At 38.9% G+C, this 22,930-nt stretch overlaps 1 protein-coding gene across 1 annotated transcript in view; it reads right to left on the bottom strand.

Moving 5' to 3' along the window:
• Positions 1-22,930, bottom strand: part of PIG-X (Phosphatidylinositol glycan anchor biosynthesis class X) — a 58,617-nt gene that overhangs the window by 16,830 nt on the left and 18,857 nt on the right. Inside the window, exon 4 of the mRNA XM_090386631.1 lies at positions 1,330-1,555. Within this exon, the coding sequence (XP_090242757.1) occupies positions 1,330-1,555 (226 nt within the window). The remainder of the gene's footprint in view (positions 1-1,329; positions 1,556-22,930) is intronic.

The following is a 22,930-nucleotide window of genomic DNA, read 5'->3' on the forward strand; positions in this document are numbered from 1 at the left end:
TCCGCACATCTATTCTACATCTATCCTTTCTTAATTTGAACTTATGTCCCCGTAGGTTCGTATTCTGAACAAGTGGGAGGATCCCATCAGAATTCAGCGTGCTCAACCCATTCAAGGCCTTATAGACCTCAATCAGATCACCGCGCAGGTGCCTAGTCTCCAGCCACTGCAATTTGCAGAACTTAAGCCTCTCTTCGTAAGAGGATCCCTTCATTCCCCTCACCAATCGTGTTGCTCTTCTCTGTACACGCTCAAGCAAATCTACATCCTTCCTAAAATGAGGCCTCCAGACCTGTACGCAGTACTCAAGACGTGGCCTGACCATTGCCTTATACAGAGGGACAATCACCTCCTTTTCCCTGCTAGCAAAATTCCTATATATCATTGACAAAACCCCATGACCTGCCCTAGCAGCCTGTCTACATTGCTCAGAAAACTTCATATCTGACTGCACAATTACTCCCAGGTCTTTTTCATTTTTCATTTTCAGTAGTTTGTAGGCCTCACCAAATTATGGGAATTGCAAATGGCATAGCCTTCTTTTTTACCATTTTTTAACATAGATTCAGCAAACTTTATGTGGAGCCCATTATATTTTGGTTACCAAGTTTCACTCCAAAATAAGCACAATACACATTTTTTACAAATTCTGTAATATCTTGTCTTTGCATGAGGACTACATAACTTCTATGAGTATAACAAAATAAGTTCAGATTGCTCAAACACTTGTTTGAAGATATTTTACTCACTTTTTAGCACAAGTTTAACACAATAAGCTCAAGAATAAACTGAGCTCACACTGATAAAGCTGCTCAAGGTCAAGAAACAAATGACCGAAGACAATGTTGCCAACATGTGAAATTTAGTTTACAAATTCCCAGCATTTATTCATAACGTATTACATTCAATAATGCAACTCGTGACATCAACTTAAGTGATTTGTGAAAAAGGAAATAACATTTCTGAAAACTAAGTTAAAAACAGCCATTAGTTCACAAACATAAAAACCATGCAGAGTGGTGTAATCTGTCTATAATCCAAAAAAAATATAAATCTGATTTGAGTAGAAGAAAATCAGACAAATTAGGCTAGCAAAATCAGATGGTAGTCTTTAGTCATCGAGTTAAAGCATAATTTTAGAAAGGCCATAAAACATTAATATATGCAATTTATATAAAAATAATGTCATTTCAATGAGGCAATTTAAGAAAGGCTGAAGACTACTAACTTATCTATTATCCAATCATTAAAAATATCATTTTAAGTAATAAAACTAAAAATATGTTAAATATGAAAAAAAAAAAAAAAAAAAAAAAACAACAAACATACTTGACCCATGCCATCTCACAGCCAGGGATGGATTGAATATACGTATTTGCACATATGGACTGCTAGAAGAATGTGGATCATAGCACTTTTGTGGGTACTGATACCTCATATGAACAGGTAGATTTATTTGAGATTGTTTGGTAATGCCCACTGAATAAATAAATATTGTAGAACCAGAGGATCTATATGAAGGAACTTCTACATTTACAAATTCTGGAACTAAAACCTAAATAAAGAGATTTAATTTATTAAAAATAAAAATGTTAAAAAGATTTAATTTTGTTAAAAAAAATTGTTAATATATCATTGAAAATTTAAATTTAACCATCTAATGAGGGTTAAAATTAAAATTGTAAAACTTTAGTTGAATGGAAAAAAACCCAAGAACAGGCACGAGATTTATTTTGTATACATCATTTAGCTTCTTTTGGGATAAAAGGCAAATAGTAGTTGAAACTTTATAATTTTATTCATTATTCTAAAAAAATATATTTTACATTTACCTTACTTCCAACATGAAATGAGCAAAAACAAAGCCAAAGCCTCTACAGAAAATTAGTATAGGAATGAGCATACAGCAGACTCTGTATATAAACATGATACCAAAAAAGAATTTCTTTAAGATTATATATTATTATTTTTATTTTACAATTGAAAACTAATTCATACTATATATTGAAAGTAAATAGTAAAACTCTGAGTGATGCAATTCTAGCAGATATTTAAAATTTTAAGTTTTCCTTTCCTTTATTTAAGGATCCCACTAGAGCAGTGTTTCTCAACCTTTTTTTAATTATCACCCCCTAAAGGGCCTTTTTAGACAATTTTTTTTCCTAATCACCACACAGGAAATTTTAATCAAGAAAATACTATATACTTGCTCTTTTTATTCAATGGGATCTCTGAGCCTGATGCTTCTTAGCTAAAAGTTCAATGTTTGGTATGATATTAGTAAGTTTAATTCTAATGTCTCCTCTTGAACATATATAAATTCTGTTTCTTTCCTTTTTTAATATTTTATTTACTGAACTAAAACTGCTTTCAACCATATAAGACGTTGGAAAACAAAGAAGTACTTTGGCAATTTCAGATAAAGATAAGAATGATTAAGAAGTTTAGTTTTGAAAAATTATACTTCACACCAACCAGCAATTGTAATTTTTAGTGTAAACTAAAATATATGCAATAGATAAAACTGTAAAAACAGATGTATTTACAATAAATATGAAATGACGGTTAAAATATGACTAAAATGGAAGTTAAAATAATATTAAAATATAATAGTGATAAAAGCGCTAAAAACTGTAGCTTTCGTAGACGACAGACTCCTTTCTCAACAGTGTGCTTCTGTTGTACGACAACATCCTTAAATAGCAGGCCCACGGCACTCATCACATGGTTCCACAGGAATATGGTTGGAATTTCTCACCTGCATACCGGAACTGGCTCGGGAGCACGCCACTAAAAACCGATCATCTCGTTCAAGAACGACGGCTTCAAGGAGGGGATGCATACGGACACCCCTATCAAGGAAGTTGATGGTGTTACCGCTAGCCGCCCCGATGCGCAGGCTCTCAAGCCATTTACGGTCCCAGAACCCGGTCAGTGATGACCGCAGCTTCAGGGGAGATCTGGCGTTGCCTCTCCCAAAAATGCTCCACCACAGCAGACTTCGCATAATTTGCTGTTCTTATTGCACTTATGTGCTCACCCAGACGTTCTTTTGAGTCGTCGCCCCATCTCACCAACATAAACCCCACAATCTGGGCACTTAATTTCATATACCACCCCACTGCTAACTTCTTTTGATATGAAGTTTTTAACTTGTAATATCACTGTGTGCAACCTCTGTCCCGGAAGCTGCACACAGCGTATCTGGCACCCATGGACTGTAAGTGCGATGCATTTCAGTAAGGCTCGGATAGTAAGGAATGTATGAAGTGATCACAGGGGTGGGTGACTCACTATCCCTCTAATGAATTTATCCAAAATCCTCTGGGGATAGCCACATTTCTTGAGGTCTGCTGTGACTCTAATAATTTCTCTCTCTTTTATTTCTCTCCCTCGTAGGCCTGTTTGGAGACATTTTTAATAGTTATAGTTATGGCCATACTGTGTTACGCCAAGTCCATGAATTTGAGAAATATAGCATGACGGAGGCCATACAGAAACAGCATTTAAGATTTGCATACTGATGTAAAGCACATAGACTCGTTCCATGGGGATTCCGTATTAAAATGCCATTTGATGATGATCGTCTAGTTAATGCTACCAACTGGTACCAGAAAAGGATACTAGATATTTGGATATGCAAACTGCATAATGATTTGAGGTACACTAGAAGGCGTATGGGCCTGGTCCTAGAATGTATCAACAGTGTGGTGTCTCTTGTTCATTGGTAATCAGGTTAGTGCTGGATAAAACAATTAGAGTTTTGAACATTTATAAGCAGAGGCAAATTAACAAATTTAATAGGTTATTGGAAGAGGCAGCTATTACACATAATGACAATGATAGTGCTAATTTTATTTGTAACCTGAGTAGTAAGCGGCTTTCTAAGGAACAGGAGGGGGGTACTAAGCTTAGGTACTAGGTTTGCTTTGATGCCTAGTAAACCACCTATTGCTGAAATAGCCATGGCATTGAGAGAGCCATTAGCAAGTTGTCGGAGACCCAGGCTAACGAAATACGTATCAGGACTTCGGCTATCTTGAGTTATGCCAGGGTGGCCCCCTCCAACCTTAGTGTCAACTATAGACATGCCTTGCGTGAACTCAAACAGGATGATAAAATCGTAGTCTTACCGGTGGATAAAGGGAGATCCACAGTTATTTTGGATAAAGAGGAGTATTGTAAAAAAGCCCTAGAACTAGGACACCATCACGTATAAAGTTATTTGAAGAAATCCGTTAGTCAGCTTGGAGCAGCAGGTGAATAGTATTATTCAGCACTGGCATAAGTTAGGTAGGATAACTAGGGAGGTTTTTTGGTCCCTACATGCCGCAGGTTGTTGTTTACTCAGGTTTTATGGACTTCCGAAGATACACAAAGTGGGTATCCCGCTTAGACCAATCGTATCATTTATAGGTAGTCCTATCTATGCTTTATCAGGATATCTTGCCAGACTAATTGCACCTATAGTGGGATGTCTAGTTTTGTCATTAAAGATAGTAAAGACTTTGTAGGTTTTATAAAAGTGAAAATGAGATTTATGATTTCTTTTGATGTTATTTCCCTGTTCACATGTATTCCTATTAGGTTTGGAGTTCAATGTGTTAGAAGGGCTTTGGAAAAGGATGCGGCTTTAAATACCAGGTCTTTGTTAAGTATCAATGATATTTGTGAAGGTGTGGAGTTATGCCTGTCCACTACCACCTTGGTCTTCCAAGACGTTATGTATAGGCAGATTCATGGCACGGCCATGGGTTCCCCCATTAGTGCTATTGTGGCTAATTTAGCCATGGAAGAATTGGAAGTTAGAATCTTTGACGGTTTGGAATTTCCCATACGTAAATGGAAAAGATACGTGGATGATACTTTTAACGTAATACAGAAGGGGAAGGAAGATCAAATACTTTAAGTGCTTAACAGCTTCTCCCCTTTCATTCAATTTACCTCGGAGGTGGAGGCAGAGGGATCCTTCCCATTTCTTGATGTGTTGGTGATCAGAGAAGGTTGTAGGCTTAAGACTAATATTTTCAGGAAACCCATGTGCCAGGGACAATATACCCATTATAGCTCGGCACAAACCAGCCAACACAAGAACAGTGTAGTTAAGGCCCTAATAGATAGGGTTGGGTCCCACTGCAGTACCCCTGAGGATAAAGAGAGAGAAATTATTAGTCACAGCAGACCTCAAGAAATGTGGCTATCCCCAGAGGATTTTGGATAAATTCATTAGAGGGGTAGAGTCCACGCATAGTGAGTCGCCCACCCCTGTGATCACTGCATACATTCCTTAATATCCGGGCCTTACTGAACGCATTGCACGTACAGTCCGTGGGTGCCAGATACGACGCTGTGTGCAACTTCCGGGACGGAGGTTGCATACAGTGATATCACAAGTTAAAGACGCCATATCAAAAGAAGTTAGCAGTGGGGTGGTATATGAAATGAAGTGCCCGGATGGTGGGGTTTGTTATGTTGGTGAGACGGGGCGACGACTAAAGAATGTCTGGGTGAGCACATGAGTGCTATAAGAACGGCAAATTATGGGAAGTCTGCTGTGGTGGAGCATTTTTGGGAGAGGCAGCACCAGATCTCCCCTGAAGCTGCGGTCATCACTGACCAGGTTCTGGGACCGTAAATGGCTTGAGAGCCTGCGCATTGGGGCGGCTAGCGGTAACACCATCAACTTCCTTGATAGGGGTGTCCATATGCATCCCCTCCTTGAAGCCGTCATTCTTGAACGAGATGATCGGTTTTTAGTGGCGCGCTCCCGAGCCATTTCCAGTTCCAGTACGCAGGTGGGGAATTCCAACCGTATTTTTGTGGAACTGTGACGAGTGCCGTGGGCCTGCTATTTAAGGATGTTGTCGTACAACAGAAGCACACTGTTGAGAAAGGAGTCTGTCGTCTCCGAAAGCTACAGTTTTTAGCACTTTTATCTTATATTTTAATATTATTTTAACTTCCATTTTAGTCATATTTTAACCATCATTTCATATTTATTGTAAATACATCTGTTTTTACAGTTTTATCTATTGCATGTATTTTAGTTTGCAGTAAAAATTACAATTGCTGGTTGGTGTGAAGTATAATTTTTCAACATGAATTTTCCCAACCTCATAGAAAAACCTGTTTGGAGACAAGAATATCCTGAAAAAGGCCTCTGAGGTTGTTCAAATTCATATTTTGGCAATAAATCAGCACATACACCAACCATAAGAATTAGTATTTTACTGTAACTAAAATATTTACAAATTAAAATAAAATAAAAATTTACAAAAACTGATATTATATTAAATTAAATTAAATTATGTACATGTGAAAAATACATTAAAACTGTGATAAAATCCTTGTGACAAAATACACTAAAATAAACTGGATTAAAAGAGATAAAAGCGATAAAATCTCTGGAGCTTTCAGAAGCATCGGCTTCCTTCCTCAGCAGTAACAAAACTTCCTGCAGCACGTCCATATATAACAGGCTCATGGTACTTATACACGTGGTGCAGTCAGCACATGGTCTGAACTGGAAGCGGAAACAGCTCGGGAACGTGTCAAGCAAAACCGTTCATCTGTACTTAGGATGATAGTTTCAAACAGAGGATGCATACGCATCCCTCTGTCCCTATTCATAATATTGTGGTCGGATGAACAGATTCGAAAGCTCTCGAGCCATTTATGGTTCCAGAACCCATGCGCTCGATCCACAATAACCGCATCCTCTGGGAAGATTTGATGCTGCTTCTCCCAAAAATGTTCGGCCACAGCAGACTTATTGTAATCAGCAGTTTTTATAGCATTTGCATGCTCCGCCAGACAATCCTTGAGCCATTTTACTGTAACTAAAATAAAATAATATTTTAGTTACAGTAAAATACTAATTCTTATGGTTGGTGTATGCTGATTTATTGCCAAAATATGGAGACAAGGAGTTTAGTTGTTTTAATCCCCACAACTCAGCCATTCCACTTTTTTGAATTTATATTTGCATTACTCGTTACATTTTAATTCAATGAGTTTTTCTTGAATTTCTTCACTAGCAGACTGGGCACCACATCCAATTGGATCTAACATCCATGGCTTCACTTCAAAAGAAAATAAATCTGAAAAATCTTTTCATTTCACCTTTTAAAGAACACAAATGATCTGAATAATTCTTAAGATCAATCTCGGTGAGAGATTCATTGATTTCAGGTAACTCTTGCATACCATGAAATTGTTTTCTCATTAAATTGCTTTCAAATAGTTCCAGTATTTCAGTGAAGGCTTTTAATATGCATTTGCAGTCTATCACCATAATTAATTTCCCTTGAAGTCGAAGTGATACTTCATTAAGTTTTCAAAAAACCTAAGCCATATAGTATATGTTGTTTTTCTGTTTGCTGATCTCCTTTGCTTTCTAACAAAACTGATTATCGTATCAAAAAAAGTTTTACAGATCTTGTTAGACATATTCCTTTAGAAAGCCATCTGGCTTCTGTATGTAAAAGAAGCCTCACATACTTCTTCATTATCAACACAAAATTTTCTGAAAAGACTATCATATTTGCTGTGACTTTATTTTATTGATGGTTTTAAAAAATATACTGAGAGATTGATAAAGAACTGGACTAATATTTTTTGCAACCACATGATGTCGGGGCACAATGCATTGTAAGAACTTCGGGACATATTTCCTTTAGGTGGGCTATAAAACCTTTGTCTTCCAACCATGGAAGTAGCACCATCAGTGGCACAGAATACAAAATTTTCCAATGGTACTTGTTTTTCATCAAACGATGTTTTTACATCAGCAAAAATGGATGCTCCAATACAGTCAGTTTCTATAGATTTTATAAACATCTCTTCTTGCAATTTACAATCATCATCGAAATGACAAACGTATGTCATTAGAAGGGCATTACTGTCAGTAACTGTTGATTCATCAATCTGAATAGAAAATTTTCTCTTTTTTAGTTTGCCAATTAGCGGCTCTTCAATGTTAACTGACATCTCAACGATTTGTCTTCGAATTGAATCATTGCTCAATGGCAATGCTTTTAAAATACTGGAAGGATTTTGATGCATCACTGTTGAAATTGCAATCTCTAATGCGAGTCATATAACAGTCTCAGCAACTGTATGAGCACTACCAGTTTTTGCAATGATTTCAGCAATTTATAAGACGCAATCATTCCATCGTAATTTGTTTGTGTGTTCTTCTTAAATAAGGAAGTAACAAATGTTACATTTTTTCAAAATTATGGTTTAAATTTTTAAAATATTTGATATGTTTACCAACTTTATCAGGATGGTTCCTTTTTAAGTGAACTAAAAGACTTGGTTTCATAGCCTCATTTGAAAAAGAACTATTACACATAAGACACATGGGTGTCTTGAATCGAATGGGCTTTCAATAAAACCATAAGCTGGATATTCATCCATATACTGTTGGCACTCTTTCTTTTTAGCATTTGACATGATTGCTGACGGGCTGAATAAATACAAAGAATGAAATAATAAAATATAAACCATTTTTATTTAACTCTCATAGCCTATGTCACTTACAAAAGCACTGTGGATCAAAAATAAACAACTTCTACAAGGAAACGATCAATTAATACTAAATGTGGCTTAAAAAGTAGAAACAATAGACTGAAACATTTCCTCATCCCATCCATGCCTCATATATTGACCAATTAAACAAAAGAATACATAAATAAACCATACATTTCTAGGTGGTAGATGACTCTCATCAACCGGGGAAATACCACCACTTTGCTTATTGGAGGCTTGAAGTGGTGGAACCCATGTTTAGTCTCCAGAGCTAAGTTCTGGTCAACCCTTCCCCATCTCTTCCATCATGCAGTATGACTGATGACTTTTGAGGTTATGATGAACATCATGGCGAGACCCAATCTGCCTTACATTTCGAGGGTACATCTCTAATACGGTGTTCGCAGGCCGGCTGCTAGTTAGTACACCGGACTGAGCCTATTGGTAACTCTTTAGGAGGCTTCCAAATCAGCTAGTATATAATCTTGCTACCTCTATTCTGCCAGATTGGTTTTGGTTTTTTTTTATTTATTTTTTTTTATGAGCATTAGCAACTAAGGCCATATTGCTCCGGGGATATGTGGTGGTCATTCCCTGACCTTTCCGCATCCTCCATTTTTGGTGGTCACGGGCTCGAACTCGGTCTAATCAAGAAGCATGTGCTACGCACTGCTGCTCCTGCCCACCTGGCTACGGAGGTGCCATTCTGCCAAATAGTGACTGGAGGGAGTCCAAGTAGTGTGTATGCGGGGGGGGGGGGGGGTTGTTGAGGCCATGTTATGTCATGGATCCGGGTATATTCTTACCATGTGTACGCCATATCCAAAAATTTCATTACTTCATACAGCATGTCCCCCTCCACTTTTTCTTACTATTGAATACACCACGAATTGTCAAACCAATAGAGTAAGCTTATCTGCAAAAAGATCTAAACCTCCCAAACACTACCTAGTTCATTTCACAAATATACGTGGTCTCAATTCTAATCTCAATGATGTCCATTTCCACTTGCAGTCTGCCAAACCCCATGTACTTTTTCTGACAGAATCTCAGTTATCGGTTGATTCAACTACTGCTCATCTTGGTTGTCCAAATTATTCGCTGAATGATTCCTTTTGCCTCAAAAGGTGGTATTGTGCATATGTCCGTTCCGATATTCCCTGTCAGAGACTGGTAATTTGGAATCTATTTTCTCTGGCTTAAAATCTCTCTACCTCATTGTGTCAAATTCATCTGTTGTCTCAACCGTTCTCCCAACTCCATCAATCACTTGGAACTCTTTGCAACTTGACTTTCTCCAGTCCAACTTTCCTAACAGTGAGGTAATTTTCCAAGGGGGATGTCTTTGTGTGTGCACGATATAAGGAGTGCAAGGAAATCAGGCGACAACTCAGCGTTGTTATGGGCCTTTATGAGAGCTTGAAGGACAGGGTGGATGCCCTCGAAGGAAATAAATTGAGGGCCCATCAAGCTCTCAGCTGCCCACATCAACGCCAGAGCTTGCACTTGGTCATCAGGCAACACAGAAGCAGCCCCCTAGGCAGAATGCGCTGGTCCCACAGGAACTAGTAGTTGTTGGTGACTCTATTGTCAGGGAAACGGGGAACATCCTTTGTAAAAAGGATAGGTGGAATAGGACCAGGGTATGTCTGCCAGGGGCAAAGGTTGATGACGTTGTAGAGCGGATATCATCTTTTAAGGGCACAAAAGGTGATATAGTTGTACACGTTGGCACTAATGATATTAAGAGTAGGAGACCGGCGGAATTACTTAGCAAGTACAGGTCACTGTTGAAAAAAAGCCGTGAATTAGGGTTGAACTTGAAAGTGTCTGCAATTCTGCCCAGACACGATAGGAGGGAGTATATGATGAGAGCCTTGTCGATCAATTCGGCCCTGGAGGGATTGTGCAAGGCTCAAGGGGTAGAATTTTTTTCAGCCTGGACTGTACTTGTTAACAGGAGAGATTGCTTCTACAGGGATGGGATACACTTAAATAGAAAGGGTGCAAGAATTTTTGCTGATGCTGTCGAGGCAGTGTTAGGTGGGTCGGAAAACTGCTAGTTGGGGGGGATACAAGGACTAATAGATTAACAGTAGCCAGTGGCAGAGGTGGAAGTGATTCTTGCACTGCTTCTATTGAAATGAGCAGAAGTCTGGAAAACAGGATGCAGGATATTTCAGAGACTGCTGGTAGTCATTGCGGTACAAGTAAACACATGGGTTTTGTTAGGGTAGCTAAGAATAGAAACAGGTGCATGTATACCTGCGTGTACACCAATGCTAGGAGTTTGGTAAATAAATTTGATGAATTTGAGGTATTGCTCAAAACATCAAAGGCAGATATTGTTGGGATATCGGAGACGTGGTGTCACACAGATATAAGTAATGCGGAACTGGAATTTGGGGAATACAATGTGTATAGAAAGGATAGACAGGACAGGAGGGGAGGAGGGGTCATGCTATTAATTAAGAAACACATAAAGTCCAAGGAAGTGAAGCCAGTCGACATCGATGGACAGGGCAGCGTCGAGTCAGTTTGGTGTGACATAAGCATAGGGAAATCAAAATTGAGAGTAGGAGTGTGCTATAGGCCTAATGACTCTGATGAGTATAATAAGATATTGAACAGGGAAATAGAGTGGGCCAGTAAATCAGAGAGTCTTATAATGGGGGACTTTAATTTCCCAGATATTGACTGGAATTTGTGGGTTGGTCACTCGCACACTAGCAAGGCTTTTGTGGATTTATTGGATGATTGTTTTCTACATCAGCATGTTCGTGAGGCAACAAGAGGGAGCAATACTCTTGATCTGATTATCAGTAGTGATTCTTCATGCATTAAGAACCTGCAGATAAATGAACCACTAGGTGGCAGTGATCACAGTGTGTTGAAGTGGGATTTACTCAAGGAGGTAACTACCATCAGAGGTAAAGGGAAGGGTTTTTGTTTTCGTAAAGGCGACTATGATGGTCTGAGACAGTATTTAAATTCTATACAGTGGGACCAACTGATGATGTTACCAACAGCAAACTCAAAATGGGAAGCATTCAAGGAACTAATCTTGGAGGCTACCAGGCTTTACATACCAACTAAGAAATATTGTTCAAGGTTTAGGCCTAAATGGTTGTCAGATGAACTAATGAGACATGTGGCAGAGAAGAAAAATGCATGGGATACATACAAATTAATGGGTGACATGGAAGCCTATGATAGATATAAGTTGGTCTGTAACCAAGTCACAAAGGAGATTAGGCAGGCAAAGGCAGACTATGAAAAATCCTTGGCAAAGGATGCAAAGAAAAACAGAAAAGAGTTCTTTACATACTTGAACTCGAAAAGGAAAGGGATGAATCAGATTGGTCCACTAGATATTGATGGTTCAACAGTTGAGGATCCTGCTCAGGTGGCTAACAATCTAAACGAGTATTTTGCATCTACATTCACGCATGAGGAGTTATTCAGGAAGGAGAATGATGTAGGTAAAGTAAACATTGGCAGTGAGCTGGATGATTTTGTAATAACTGAGAGGAAAGTGGAGGAGAGATTGTTGAGGATAAACATAAAAAAGGCACCTGGGGTGGATGGGATCTATCCAGTTATATTAAAGGAGGCAGCAAAGGAAGTAAGCAAACCCTTAGCCATAATTATGAGAGCTTCCTTGGACTCAGGGGAGGTACCTATGGACTGGAGATGTGCAAATGTGACCCCAATTCACAAAGGAGGTTCAAAGGCTGACACAAGTAATTATAGACCTGTTAGTTTAACTTCTGTTCCAGGTAAATTAATGGAGGCACTGGTTAAAGAAGCACTGCAGGATCATCTAGACAAGAATTCAGTTATAGCTCAGACGCAGCATGGTTTTGTTAAGGGCAGGTCTTGCCTGACCAATTTGATTGGATACTATGATGTAGTCACAAAAGAACTGGATGCAGGGAATAACTTTGATATTAGATATTTGGATCTTAGAAAGGCTTTTGATACTGTTGCACATGGAAGACTGCTGCACAAATTGGAGCAGTGTGGCATTGGAGGCAAATTGCTGCTATGGATAAGGGGATGGTTGAGTGGCAGAAGACAGAGAGTGGTAATCAATGGACACTGCTCAACGTGGACTAATGTTATTAGTGGAGTTCCTCAAGGTTCAGTGTTGGGTCCGTTGTTGTTTTCGGTGTTTATGAATGATATTGATGATGGGATATCAAGTTTAATGTCCAAGTTTGCAGATGATACAAAGGTTGGCAGGGTCGTTAAGGACAATACTGACGCTATGCTGCTGCAACAGGATCTGGACAGGTTGAACAGATGGGCTGAGAGGTGGCAAATGAGGTTTAACATCGACAAATGTAAAGTGCTGCACATGGGAAACAGTAACCCCAGAGCAACGTATCAACTCTGCGGTACTACACTGACAGTGGTGGAGAATGAAAAGGACCTGGGGGTAATTGTGCAGGCAGATATGAAGTTCTCTGAGCAGTGCAGACGAGCTGCAAGAGTAGCTCATGGTGTCTTGTCAATGATATACAGGAATTTTTCTAGCAGGGATAAGGAGGTGATTATTCCCTTGTATAAGGCAATGGTAAGGCCACATCTTGAGTACTGTATACAGGTCTGGAGGCCTCATTTCAAGAAGGATGTAGAGCTGCTGGAACGGGTACAGAGAAGGGCAACAAGATTAGTAAATGGAACAAAGGGTTGCTCTTACGAAGAAAGGCTTAAGTTTTGCAAATTACAGAGTCTGGAGACTAGGCACCGGCGAGGTGATCTGATAGAGGTGTATAAGGCTTTGAATGGTTTGAGCATGCTCAATGCCAATGGGATTCTTCATCTTTCTCAAAATAATCACCTCAGAGGGCATAAATTCAAATTGAGGAAGGACGGATGTCGGATAGATGTGCGGAAATTTGCCTTTGGCCAGCGGGTGGTTGGTTGGTGGAACCGACTTCCATCACTGGTTGTTGAAGTTGATAGCCTAAACAAATTTAAAGCTCAACTGGACAGGTATTTCGAACGAACGGAGGGGTGAAATGGGAGTGGGTTTTTTTTTTTTTTTTTTTTGTTTTTTTTTTTGGCTGATGCTGAATAAGCTTGCTTTCTTGCATCATATGCCTCTGCTAATGCTAATGCTAATGCTAACTCCAGCTGGCTTCCATTTTCTAGTCACACTGACTCAGCTTGTGAAGATGCTGAAGCTTTTGCAATTACTAATGACCTTGCACAGATTGTTCATTTACCTACAAGAATACCGGACAATCCTAACCATACAGCCAACACGCTTGATCTTTTTCTCACAAACAACTCTTCTAAGTACGGTCAAAGTGAGTGTCCTTTAAGCACCTCAGATCACAACTTCGTGATTGTCTCTTCTCCAATGGAGCCTTTATCTCATAGCTATTCCAATGTTGTTATTTGGTTTTTAGGAGCATTAGCAACTAGGGCCATATTGCTCTGGGATATGTGGTGGTCATTCTCTGACCTTTCTGCATCCTCCGTATTTGGTGGTGACGGGCTCGAACTCTGGTCTAATCAAGAAGTGTGTGCTACGCACTGCTGCTGCTCCTCCCCACCTGGCTACGGAGGCGCCTTAGCTATTCCAAACCTCGTGCTGTTTGACATTAAAAGAATGCAAAATGGGATGACCAGTGAAATTTCTTTTCTTCTATTCCTTGGTTCGATTACTGTTTCAAAACTTGTGATGTCAACGTTTTTTCAGATCATGTCAATGAAATTATTCTTGTAGAAATGAAATCCTTTATTCCACACTCCACTTTAAAATCTCATCTATTATCTGAACCTTGGTTTTCCAATAAATGTGCTAAGGCTGTTTAAGAGTAGAACGTTGCGTATCATAATTCGCTTGTTTTCAATACTTCAGTTTCATTTTTTGCCTACACCAAGGCTCGCAACAACTGTAAAGCAGTTATTAATCAGTCCAAACTAGATTTTGAACAGAATAAAAGTAGAAAACTTGCTTCTTGCCTAATGGTAGCCGAGCATTCTGGTCTCTTGCCAAAGCTATTGGCCACAACTTTTGCCCATCTCTGCTCCCACCTCTGGGAAAAACCAGATGGTTCTGTTGTCATTTCAGCCAAAGATAAAGCTGAACTGCTACTATCCCATTTTTCTTCCAACTCGTGTATTAATGATCTTGGTAAAACACCTCCCACCATTCCCAACAAGCTCCATTCAATGCCTCCTGTGGTCTTCCGTTAAATGGATGTCAGAAGGATTTTGACGAATTTTGATGCTAAGAAAGCTCCAGGTCCTGATGGTATTTCTCCACTTGTTCTCAAAACCTGTGCTCCTGAACTTACTCCTGTTCTTTGCCGCCTTTTTTCACTTTCTTATTCCAAAGGTGTTTTTCCTTTTGCTTGGAAATTTGCTCATATCCAGCCAGTTCCTAAAAAGGGTGACAAATCCCTCCCATCCAATTATCATCCCATTGCAATTCCTTCTACTTTTATTAAAGTAATGGAGAAATCAATTAACTGCCGCTGTTGGTGCATCGGCTTCTGTGGCCATAATGCACCTCCCTAGGTTTTTGCAGTACTCTGATCCAAGTCCGAGGTAGGATTCAAACCCGCAACATTTGGGTTGCCAGGCAGGCACTTTACCCACCCGGCTAGCCCGGTCGGCTGCATCTGTCAGTTATAGATGTACTTTATGAAAAAGCAATCAATTATGGTGCCAGTCTCTGAGTCTCCCAAAGACAATGAAGAAAATGAAAATAATGAAGAAAGTAGTGATGAAGAAGAAGTTGAAGAAAGACAGCAAGGCATGCTTTATCAAACCGACTTTACCGATAAGCTCATTTATTTCTTCAATCCAATGGCCAATATTGCACAAACTATTAACAAAGTCAGAAAAATTTGCAAGCTTTTTCGAAAATCGCCTACCAAAAATGACATATTACAAAGTTTTGTTAAAGCAAAATTTTATGGGAAAGAATATAAACTTATATTAGATTGCAAGACTAGATGGGATAGCACATTCTATATGATTGGGAGATTTTTGAAATTTAAAAATTGCATTCCAAATGCTCTATGTGCAATACTGTCAACTGAAGCTGTGTCTGACGATGACTGGAAAACACTTGAATTGCTATGTGAAACTTTGCGACCAGTTGAAATGATTCTGAAGGCTATAACCTCAGAAGATACAGACTTACTTAAAGCAGAGTCTCCAATAGAATTTCTGCTTGCTAAGCTTGATACAGCAGAAAACCCATTTGCTTTAAAGTTTCACCAAAGCCTTTTGCAGCGTTACAATGCAAGACGAAATTGCCAAACTGTGGCTTTGCTGAGCTATCTACACAACCCCAAAAAGTTTAGGGAAGAAGATTCATTTTCAAGAACTTTTGATTTTCCAAGTAAGCAAGTTTTGAAAAAGCATGCTGAAGAGATTTATCAGAGATTATTTGCAAAACATTCCGAAGGAGTCTTAGCATTGAATGAAGAAACTGAAATAAACGAACTGTTCTTTTAGAAGAAAACAAAGACTCATCTAGTTCCGATGTTGGAGATACACTCATGCGAGAGTATGATAGTGTAATAAAGAGATTAACTGAAGAGCCTTCAAAATATCTGAGTAAACTGGAAATCAGCAAAGAATTTAAAATTTTGGAGGCGACTAGCAGTAGAAGTGAAAAGCTGGAGAAAGTTTATAGAGCACTGCTGACCATTTAACCAACAAGTGTCCAATCTGAGAGAGTGTTTTCGATCACTGGTCTCTTTAACACAAAAATAAGGTCAAGTCTCTCAGGAAAAATGCTTAATATACTGTGTTTTTTAAAGGATCATTTTCAGAAAAAAGCTGAGCAATAAATAGTAAAGTAATTTCCCCAAGCTGTTTTTTTTCACATTATTTTTATTTATTTATTATTATAGGGCTTATTTTTTTGTTTACTATAAGAGAAGATTCAAAGGATTTGAATATAATTTGTAATTTTGTATAATCTCAAGCTGGTTACTTTTTTGGAGCATTTTAAGTTTTTTATTTTTTTTACTATAAGAGGTGATAGATTTTGTTTAAAAGATTTTATTACGATTTGTACAATCTACCCAAGATAAAATAAATACCTGTGTTATAAGCTTTTAATTATTTCCCCTAAGTCTGAGAAAATCGGTTTTAAGAGTAAACTTCGGTTAAACTCGGTTTTGAAATTTCTCAGTTTTATGCAAGCCCTAATGTAAACTGATATTTCAAATACTAAATCAACAATGCATAGGAAAGTGGTGGGGATAAGTTCCATTAAATGTGTGTTGAAACAGTTATAAAAAATGGAAAGGGAATCCCTAAACCAGCCACCACTCACAGCACTATCCCAACAATGTAGCCAGCATAAGAACGTTCTTTACTTATAATAGCCTAACATACACTAAATTCTACATGGATTTTACCAAAAGCAACTTAATAAAAATTTTGTATCTGTCTGCTATTTAGTATTAGTATTATTAGTATTAGTATTAGTAATGGCTGCATGGTGCAAGAAAGCCTATGGCTTATGCTGCACCGGCAAAAAGAAAAAAAAAAAAAAAAAAAAACAAATAAAACTAACAAAAAAATAAAAAATAAAATAAAATAAATAAATAAATAATAATAATTAGTAAAAGCTTCCCTGCTTCCCTGACACGAAAGTACTATCCAGATGACCTTTGAATTTCCCCAAACTGTCAGCCACTACCACCCATGTAGCCAACTTATTCCAGTAATTTATAACTCATTGGCTAAAATAAAACTTCCTGCAGTCCAATCTAAACATTTCCCCCGGTAACTTGAATTTGTCCCCTAGTTCTAGCATCATTTATAACCTTGAAAATTTCATCTTCATTCATTTTACTGATGCCTCTCAGAGCCTTAAACACCTCAATCAAACCTCCTCTAAGGTGTCTCGTTTCCAAACTCTGCAACCCGCATATTCGAAGTCTTTCTTCATATGGACATCCTTTTGCCAATCTCACCAGGGTGAGTTACTCGTCTCTGCACCTTTTCAAGAAGCTCGATGTCTTTCTTTAGGTGCAGTCTCCATACTTGAACACAGTATTCCAGTGTGGTCTAACAAAAGCCTTATATAATGGGATTATCACGCCCCTATCTCTACTTGCAAAAGTTCGATAGATCATCGATAGGACACCATGGGCCTTCCTTGCAACCTGTTTACAATGCTCAGAGAATTTCATGTCTGCCCGTATCATAACACCAAAGTCCCCTTCCTACAGGGTTTAGTTTAACTCCACCAAGTGAATAAGTTATTTTGGGATTACTGTATCCCAAGTGTAATATTTGTTGGATTAAAGCATAGCTGCCATTTTTCTGACCATTCCTGAAATCTATCTAGGTTTCTCTGAAGAAGCTCAAGCTTGACAGTGATCATTAACTACTCTACCAATTTTAACATCATCTGAAAATTTAGACATCACGTCCTCTATCCCTTCATCGATGTCATTTATGAAAATTAAAAAAACAGTGGTCCTAATACTGATCCTTAGGGAACCCCACTTCTTACATCAACCCAATCTGAGGAATAGCCATTTATCACAACCCTCTGCCTCCTGCCCTGAAGCCATCCTGCTATCCATCTAAGGATTTTCCCAGTGATTCCAACCAGTTCCAGCTTATAAAGCAACTGCTCATGTGGGACTGAGTCAAAAGCTTTACTGAAATCTAAATAAACAATGTCAAAATTATTCCCTAAATCCAACTTGAGTGACCCTTTCAAAATAGCGAACCAGATTTGTTAAACATGATTTCCCCTTTACAAAACCATGCTGAGTACCCTTGAGAATTTCAATTTGATTCAAATGATCCTGAATTCCACCCTTGATCATTGCCTCCATGATTTTCCCTACCACTGAAGTCAGACTGACAGGTCGATAATTTCCCACTTCACTCTAAGAGCCACCCTTATGTATTGGAGATACATTAGCACTCTTCCAATCCAAGGGAATCTCCCCAGAGTCTAGTGATGCTCGCATAATTAGCCTCAATGGTTCAATGCACTCACATGCCGCCTGCCTTAAGATTATAGGGTATATTCCATCAACTCCAGGAGCCAGCCTTACTAGCCTGTAGGCTCAAAAGTTTTTTCATTAAATAATCTTGCAAAATTTGAATGTCATTAATTACATATTTTTCAACTTCGCTCCCACAATTTCCCACTGCCACAAAAAGGTTTTTCTTTTGTAAATATCGATGCAAAATAACTGTTCAGTTCATCTCTAACGGCAGCTGGTGTATTTAATACTATCTGCTTTCCCTTACGTAAAGGTCCTATCTGGTTTGACATGCACCCCAATGTGGGAACAATATTCCATGTAGGGTGGATTTGTTATTTATGCAGAGTGAGCAGCTGTTTGGAAGAAAAGTAACGCTGAGAGCAAAAACAAAGTTTTTTAGATGCAGAGGAAGCAATATTTGTAATGTGCTTGTGCCAAGAGAGAGATTAGAAGTCAGAGTAATCCCCAAAAGAGATATATCATTTTGCCTAGAAATTGGAGTGTCACTATTGATAAGCATAGGAGCAGAAGAATCCTTTTTGCAAGATATAAGACAAGACTGAGTTACAGAAGGGTTGAAATCAACTAAGTTGTCTTTGCTCCACTGAAGAATTACCTTAAGATCGGCATTTAAGAAATCGGTAGCAGATTTTCGAGAACTTGAAGATGATTGAGCAGAGCAAGGTTTCTCAAAATAGAAAGTGGAATGCAATGTGCTATTATCGGCAAAACTATGGATAGAATTTCCAGTCAATGGAAGGTCATTATTATACAAGGGGAAAAGAGTGGGGGTAAGAACTGAAACTTGGGGGACACCAGCATTAGTGGAGAAGTTAGAAGACAGAGAGCCATCAACCATCACCCTCAGTGAGCGATCAGAGAAAAAAACTAGATAACCAATTACTAAAAACAGTTGGCAAACCATAAGATGCAAGCTTGTTTAGAAGACCTTTATGCCAAACATGATAAAGCCTCTGAGATGTCAAGAGCAACTACTTGTGTTTCACCGAACATTGAATTGAATGAGTCACTGACAGAATCCATACTGGCGATTGCTGATCAGGCGGAAGGTTTCTAGTTAGTTTAAGAGTTGGCGGTTAATTGATTTCTCCATTACTTTAGAAAGAGTAGAAGTAATTGGATGGGAGGGATTTGTCACACTTTTTAGGGACTGGTTGGATATGAGTAAATTTCCAAGCAGAAGGAAAAACACCTTTAGAATAAGAAAGTGAAAAAAGAAGGCAAAGACCAGGAGTCAATTCAGGAGCACAGATTTTGAGAACAAGTGGAGAAATATCATCGGGACCTGGAGCTTTCTTAGCATCAAGATTCGTTAAAATCCTTCTGACATTCTTTTGATGGAAGACAACACGAGACATTGAATGGAGCGTGTTGGGAATGGTGGGAGGTGTTTCACCAAGATCATTAATACACAAGTTGGATGAAAAATGGGATGCTAGCAGGTCAGCTATATCCTTGGCTGAAGTGACAACAGAACCATCTGGTTTGGACAGAGGTGGGAGCAGATGTGGGCAAACGTTGCGACCAATAGCTTTGGCAAGAGACCAGAATGCTCGGCTACCATTAGGGCAAGAAGCACGTTTTCTACTCTTAGCCTGTTCAAACTCTAGTTTGGACTGATTAATAACTGCTTTACAATTGTTGTGAGCTTTCGTGTAGGCCGGAAATGAAACTGAAGAATCAGAAACAAGCCAATTACGATATGCAACGTTCTTCTCTTGAACAGCCTTAGCACATTTATTGGAAAACCAAGGTTTAGATAAAGGATGAGATTTTAAAGTGGAGTGTGGGATAAAGGATTCCATTCCTGCAAGAATAATTTCACTGATATGGTCTGAGCAAACGTTGACATCAGAAGTTTTGAAACAGTAATCAATCCAAGGAAAAGAAATCTCGCAGGTCATCCCAATTTGCATTCTTGTAATGCCAAACAATACGAGGATGGGAATAGCCATGAGATAAAGGCTCCATTGGAGAAGAGACAATCACCAAGTTGTGATCTGATGTGCTAAAGGACCTCTCACTTCGACCGTGTACTTAGAAGGGTTGTTTGTGAGAAAAAGATCAAGCGTGTTGGCTGTATGGTTACGATTGTTCTTGTAGGTAAATGAACAATATGTGCAAGGTCATTAGTAATTGCAAAAGCCTCAGCATCTCGACCAGCTGAGTCGGTGTGACTAGAAAACGGAAGCCAGCTGGAGTTGTGAATATTAAAATCACCAAGAAATTACCTCACTGTTAGGAAAGTTGGACTGGAGAAAGTCAAGTTGCAGAAAAGAAAGTCAAGGGTGGAAGAATATTTGCTGATGCTATAGAGGCAGACTCAGTGGGTCAGAAAACTGCTAGCTTGGGGGGATAAATGGACTAACAGATTAACAGTAGCTGCTGGCAGAGGTGAAAGTGATTCTTGCACTGCTTCTATTGAAATGAGCAGCAGCCTGGAAAGCGAGACAATCAGGATTTCCAGGACTGCTGGGAATCATAGTGGAACAAGTAATTACATGGGCTGTGTCAGGGTAACTAAGAGTAGAAACAGGTGCATGTATACTTGCATGAATACCAATGCTAGCAGTATACATAATAAATTTAATGAGCTTGAAGTGCTAGCCAAGACATCAAAGGTAGATATTGTTGGGTTATCAGAGACGTGGTGTCACAGAGACATAAGCAGTGCAAAATTGGAATTTTGATAATACAATGTGTATAGGAAGGATAGACAGGACAGGAAGGGTTATGCAGTTAGTTAAGAAACACAAAATCTAAGGAAGTGCACCCAATTGATGTTGGTGGACAAGGCAATGTTGAGTCTGTTTGGTGTGACATAAGCACTTGGAAAGGAAAAAGAAGAGTAGGTATTTGTTAGCATTAGCAGAAGCGTATGATGCAAGAAAGCAGGCTTATGCAGCATTAGCCAAAATAAAAAAAAAAAAAAAAAAAAAAGAACCACCCATTTCACCCCTCCATTCATTCCATATGCTGCTCCACTCACTCTTAAATTTATTTAGGCTATTATCTTCCACAATAAAAAATGAAAGCCTGTTCGACCAATCAGCTACCCGCTGGCTAAAGACAAATTGCTGCACATCTATTGTACTACTATCTTTCCTCAATTTGAATATAGGCCCTATCATTTGATTTTTCTGAGCAAGAGGAAGAATCCCATCAGCATTGAGCATTAGCATTAGTAGAGGCATTAAATGCAAGAAAGCAAGCTTATGCAGCATCAGCCAAAAAAAAAATAAATAAAAAAATAAATAAATAAAAAATAACCACTTCCACTTCACCCTTCTGTTCGTTCGAAATACCTGTCCAGCTGAGCCTTAAACTTATTTAGGCTATCAACTCCCACGACAAGGGATGGAAGTCTATTCCAGCAACCAACCACCCGCTGGCTAAAGGCAAATTTCCTCACGTCTATCCTACATCTGTCTTTCCTCAATTTGAATTTATGCCCTCTCAGGTGATTATTCTGAGCAAGAGGAAGAATCCCATCAGCATTAAGCATGCTCAAACCATTCAAGGCTTTATACACCTCTATCAGATCACCTCGCCGGTGCCTAGTCTCCAGACACTAATTTGCAAAACGTAAGCCTTTCTTCTAAGAGCACCCCTTCATTCCATTCACTAATCTTGTTGCCCTTCTCTGTACTCGTTCCAGCATCTCTACATATTTCTTGAAATAAGGCCTCCAGACCTGTATACAGTACTCTAGGTGCGGTCTGACCATTGCCTTATACAAGGGAATAATCACCTCCTTATCCCTGCTAGAAAAATTCCTATATATCATCGACAATACACCATGAGCTACTCTCACAGCCCGTCTGCACTGCTCAGAAAACTTCATATCTGCCTGCACAACCACCCCCAGGTCCCTTTCATTCTCTACCACTGTCAGTGTAGTACCAGAGTTGATACGTTGCTCTGGGGTTGCTGTTTCCCATATGTAGTACTTTACATTTGTCAATGTTAAACTTCATTTGCCACCTCGTGGCCCATCTGCTCAACCTTTCCAAATCCTGTTGCTGCAGCATAGTGTCAGTAGTGTCCTTGACAACCCTGCCAACCTTCGTATCGTCTGCAAACTTGGACATTAAGCCTGATATACCATCATCAATATCATTTATAAATACAGAAAACAATAAAGGACCCAATACTGAACCCTGAGGGACTCCACTAATAACATTAGTCCACGATGAGCAGTGTCCATTGATTACCACTCTGTCTTCTCCCCCTCAACCACCCCTTTATCCATAGCAGCAATTTGCCTCTAATGCCACACTGCTCCAATTTGTGCAGCAGTGTTCCATGTGCAACAGTATCAAAAGCCTTTCTAAGATCCAAGTATATAATATCAAAGATATTCCCTGCATCCAGCTCTTTTG

Source organism: Mastigoproctus giganteus, chromosome 12, assembly GCF_048544385.1.
Source record: "Mastigoproctus giganteus isolate SK-2022 chromosome 12, ASM4854438v1, whole genome shotgun sequence".
Lineage (NCBI taxonomy): Eukaryota > Metazoa > Arthropoda > Arachnida > Uropygi > Thelyphonidae > Mastigoproctus > Mastigoproctus giganteus.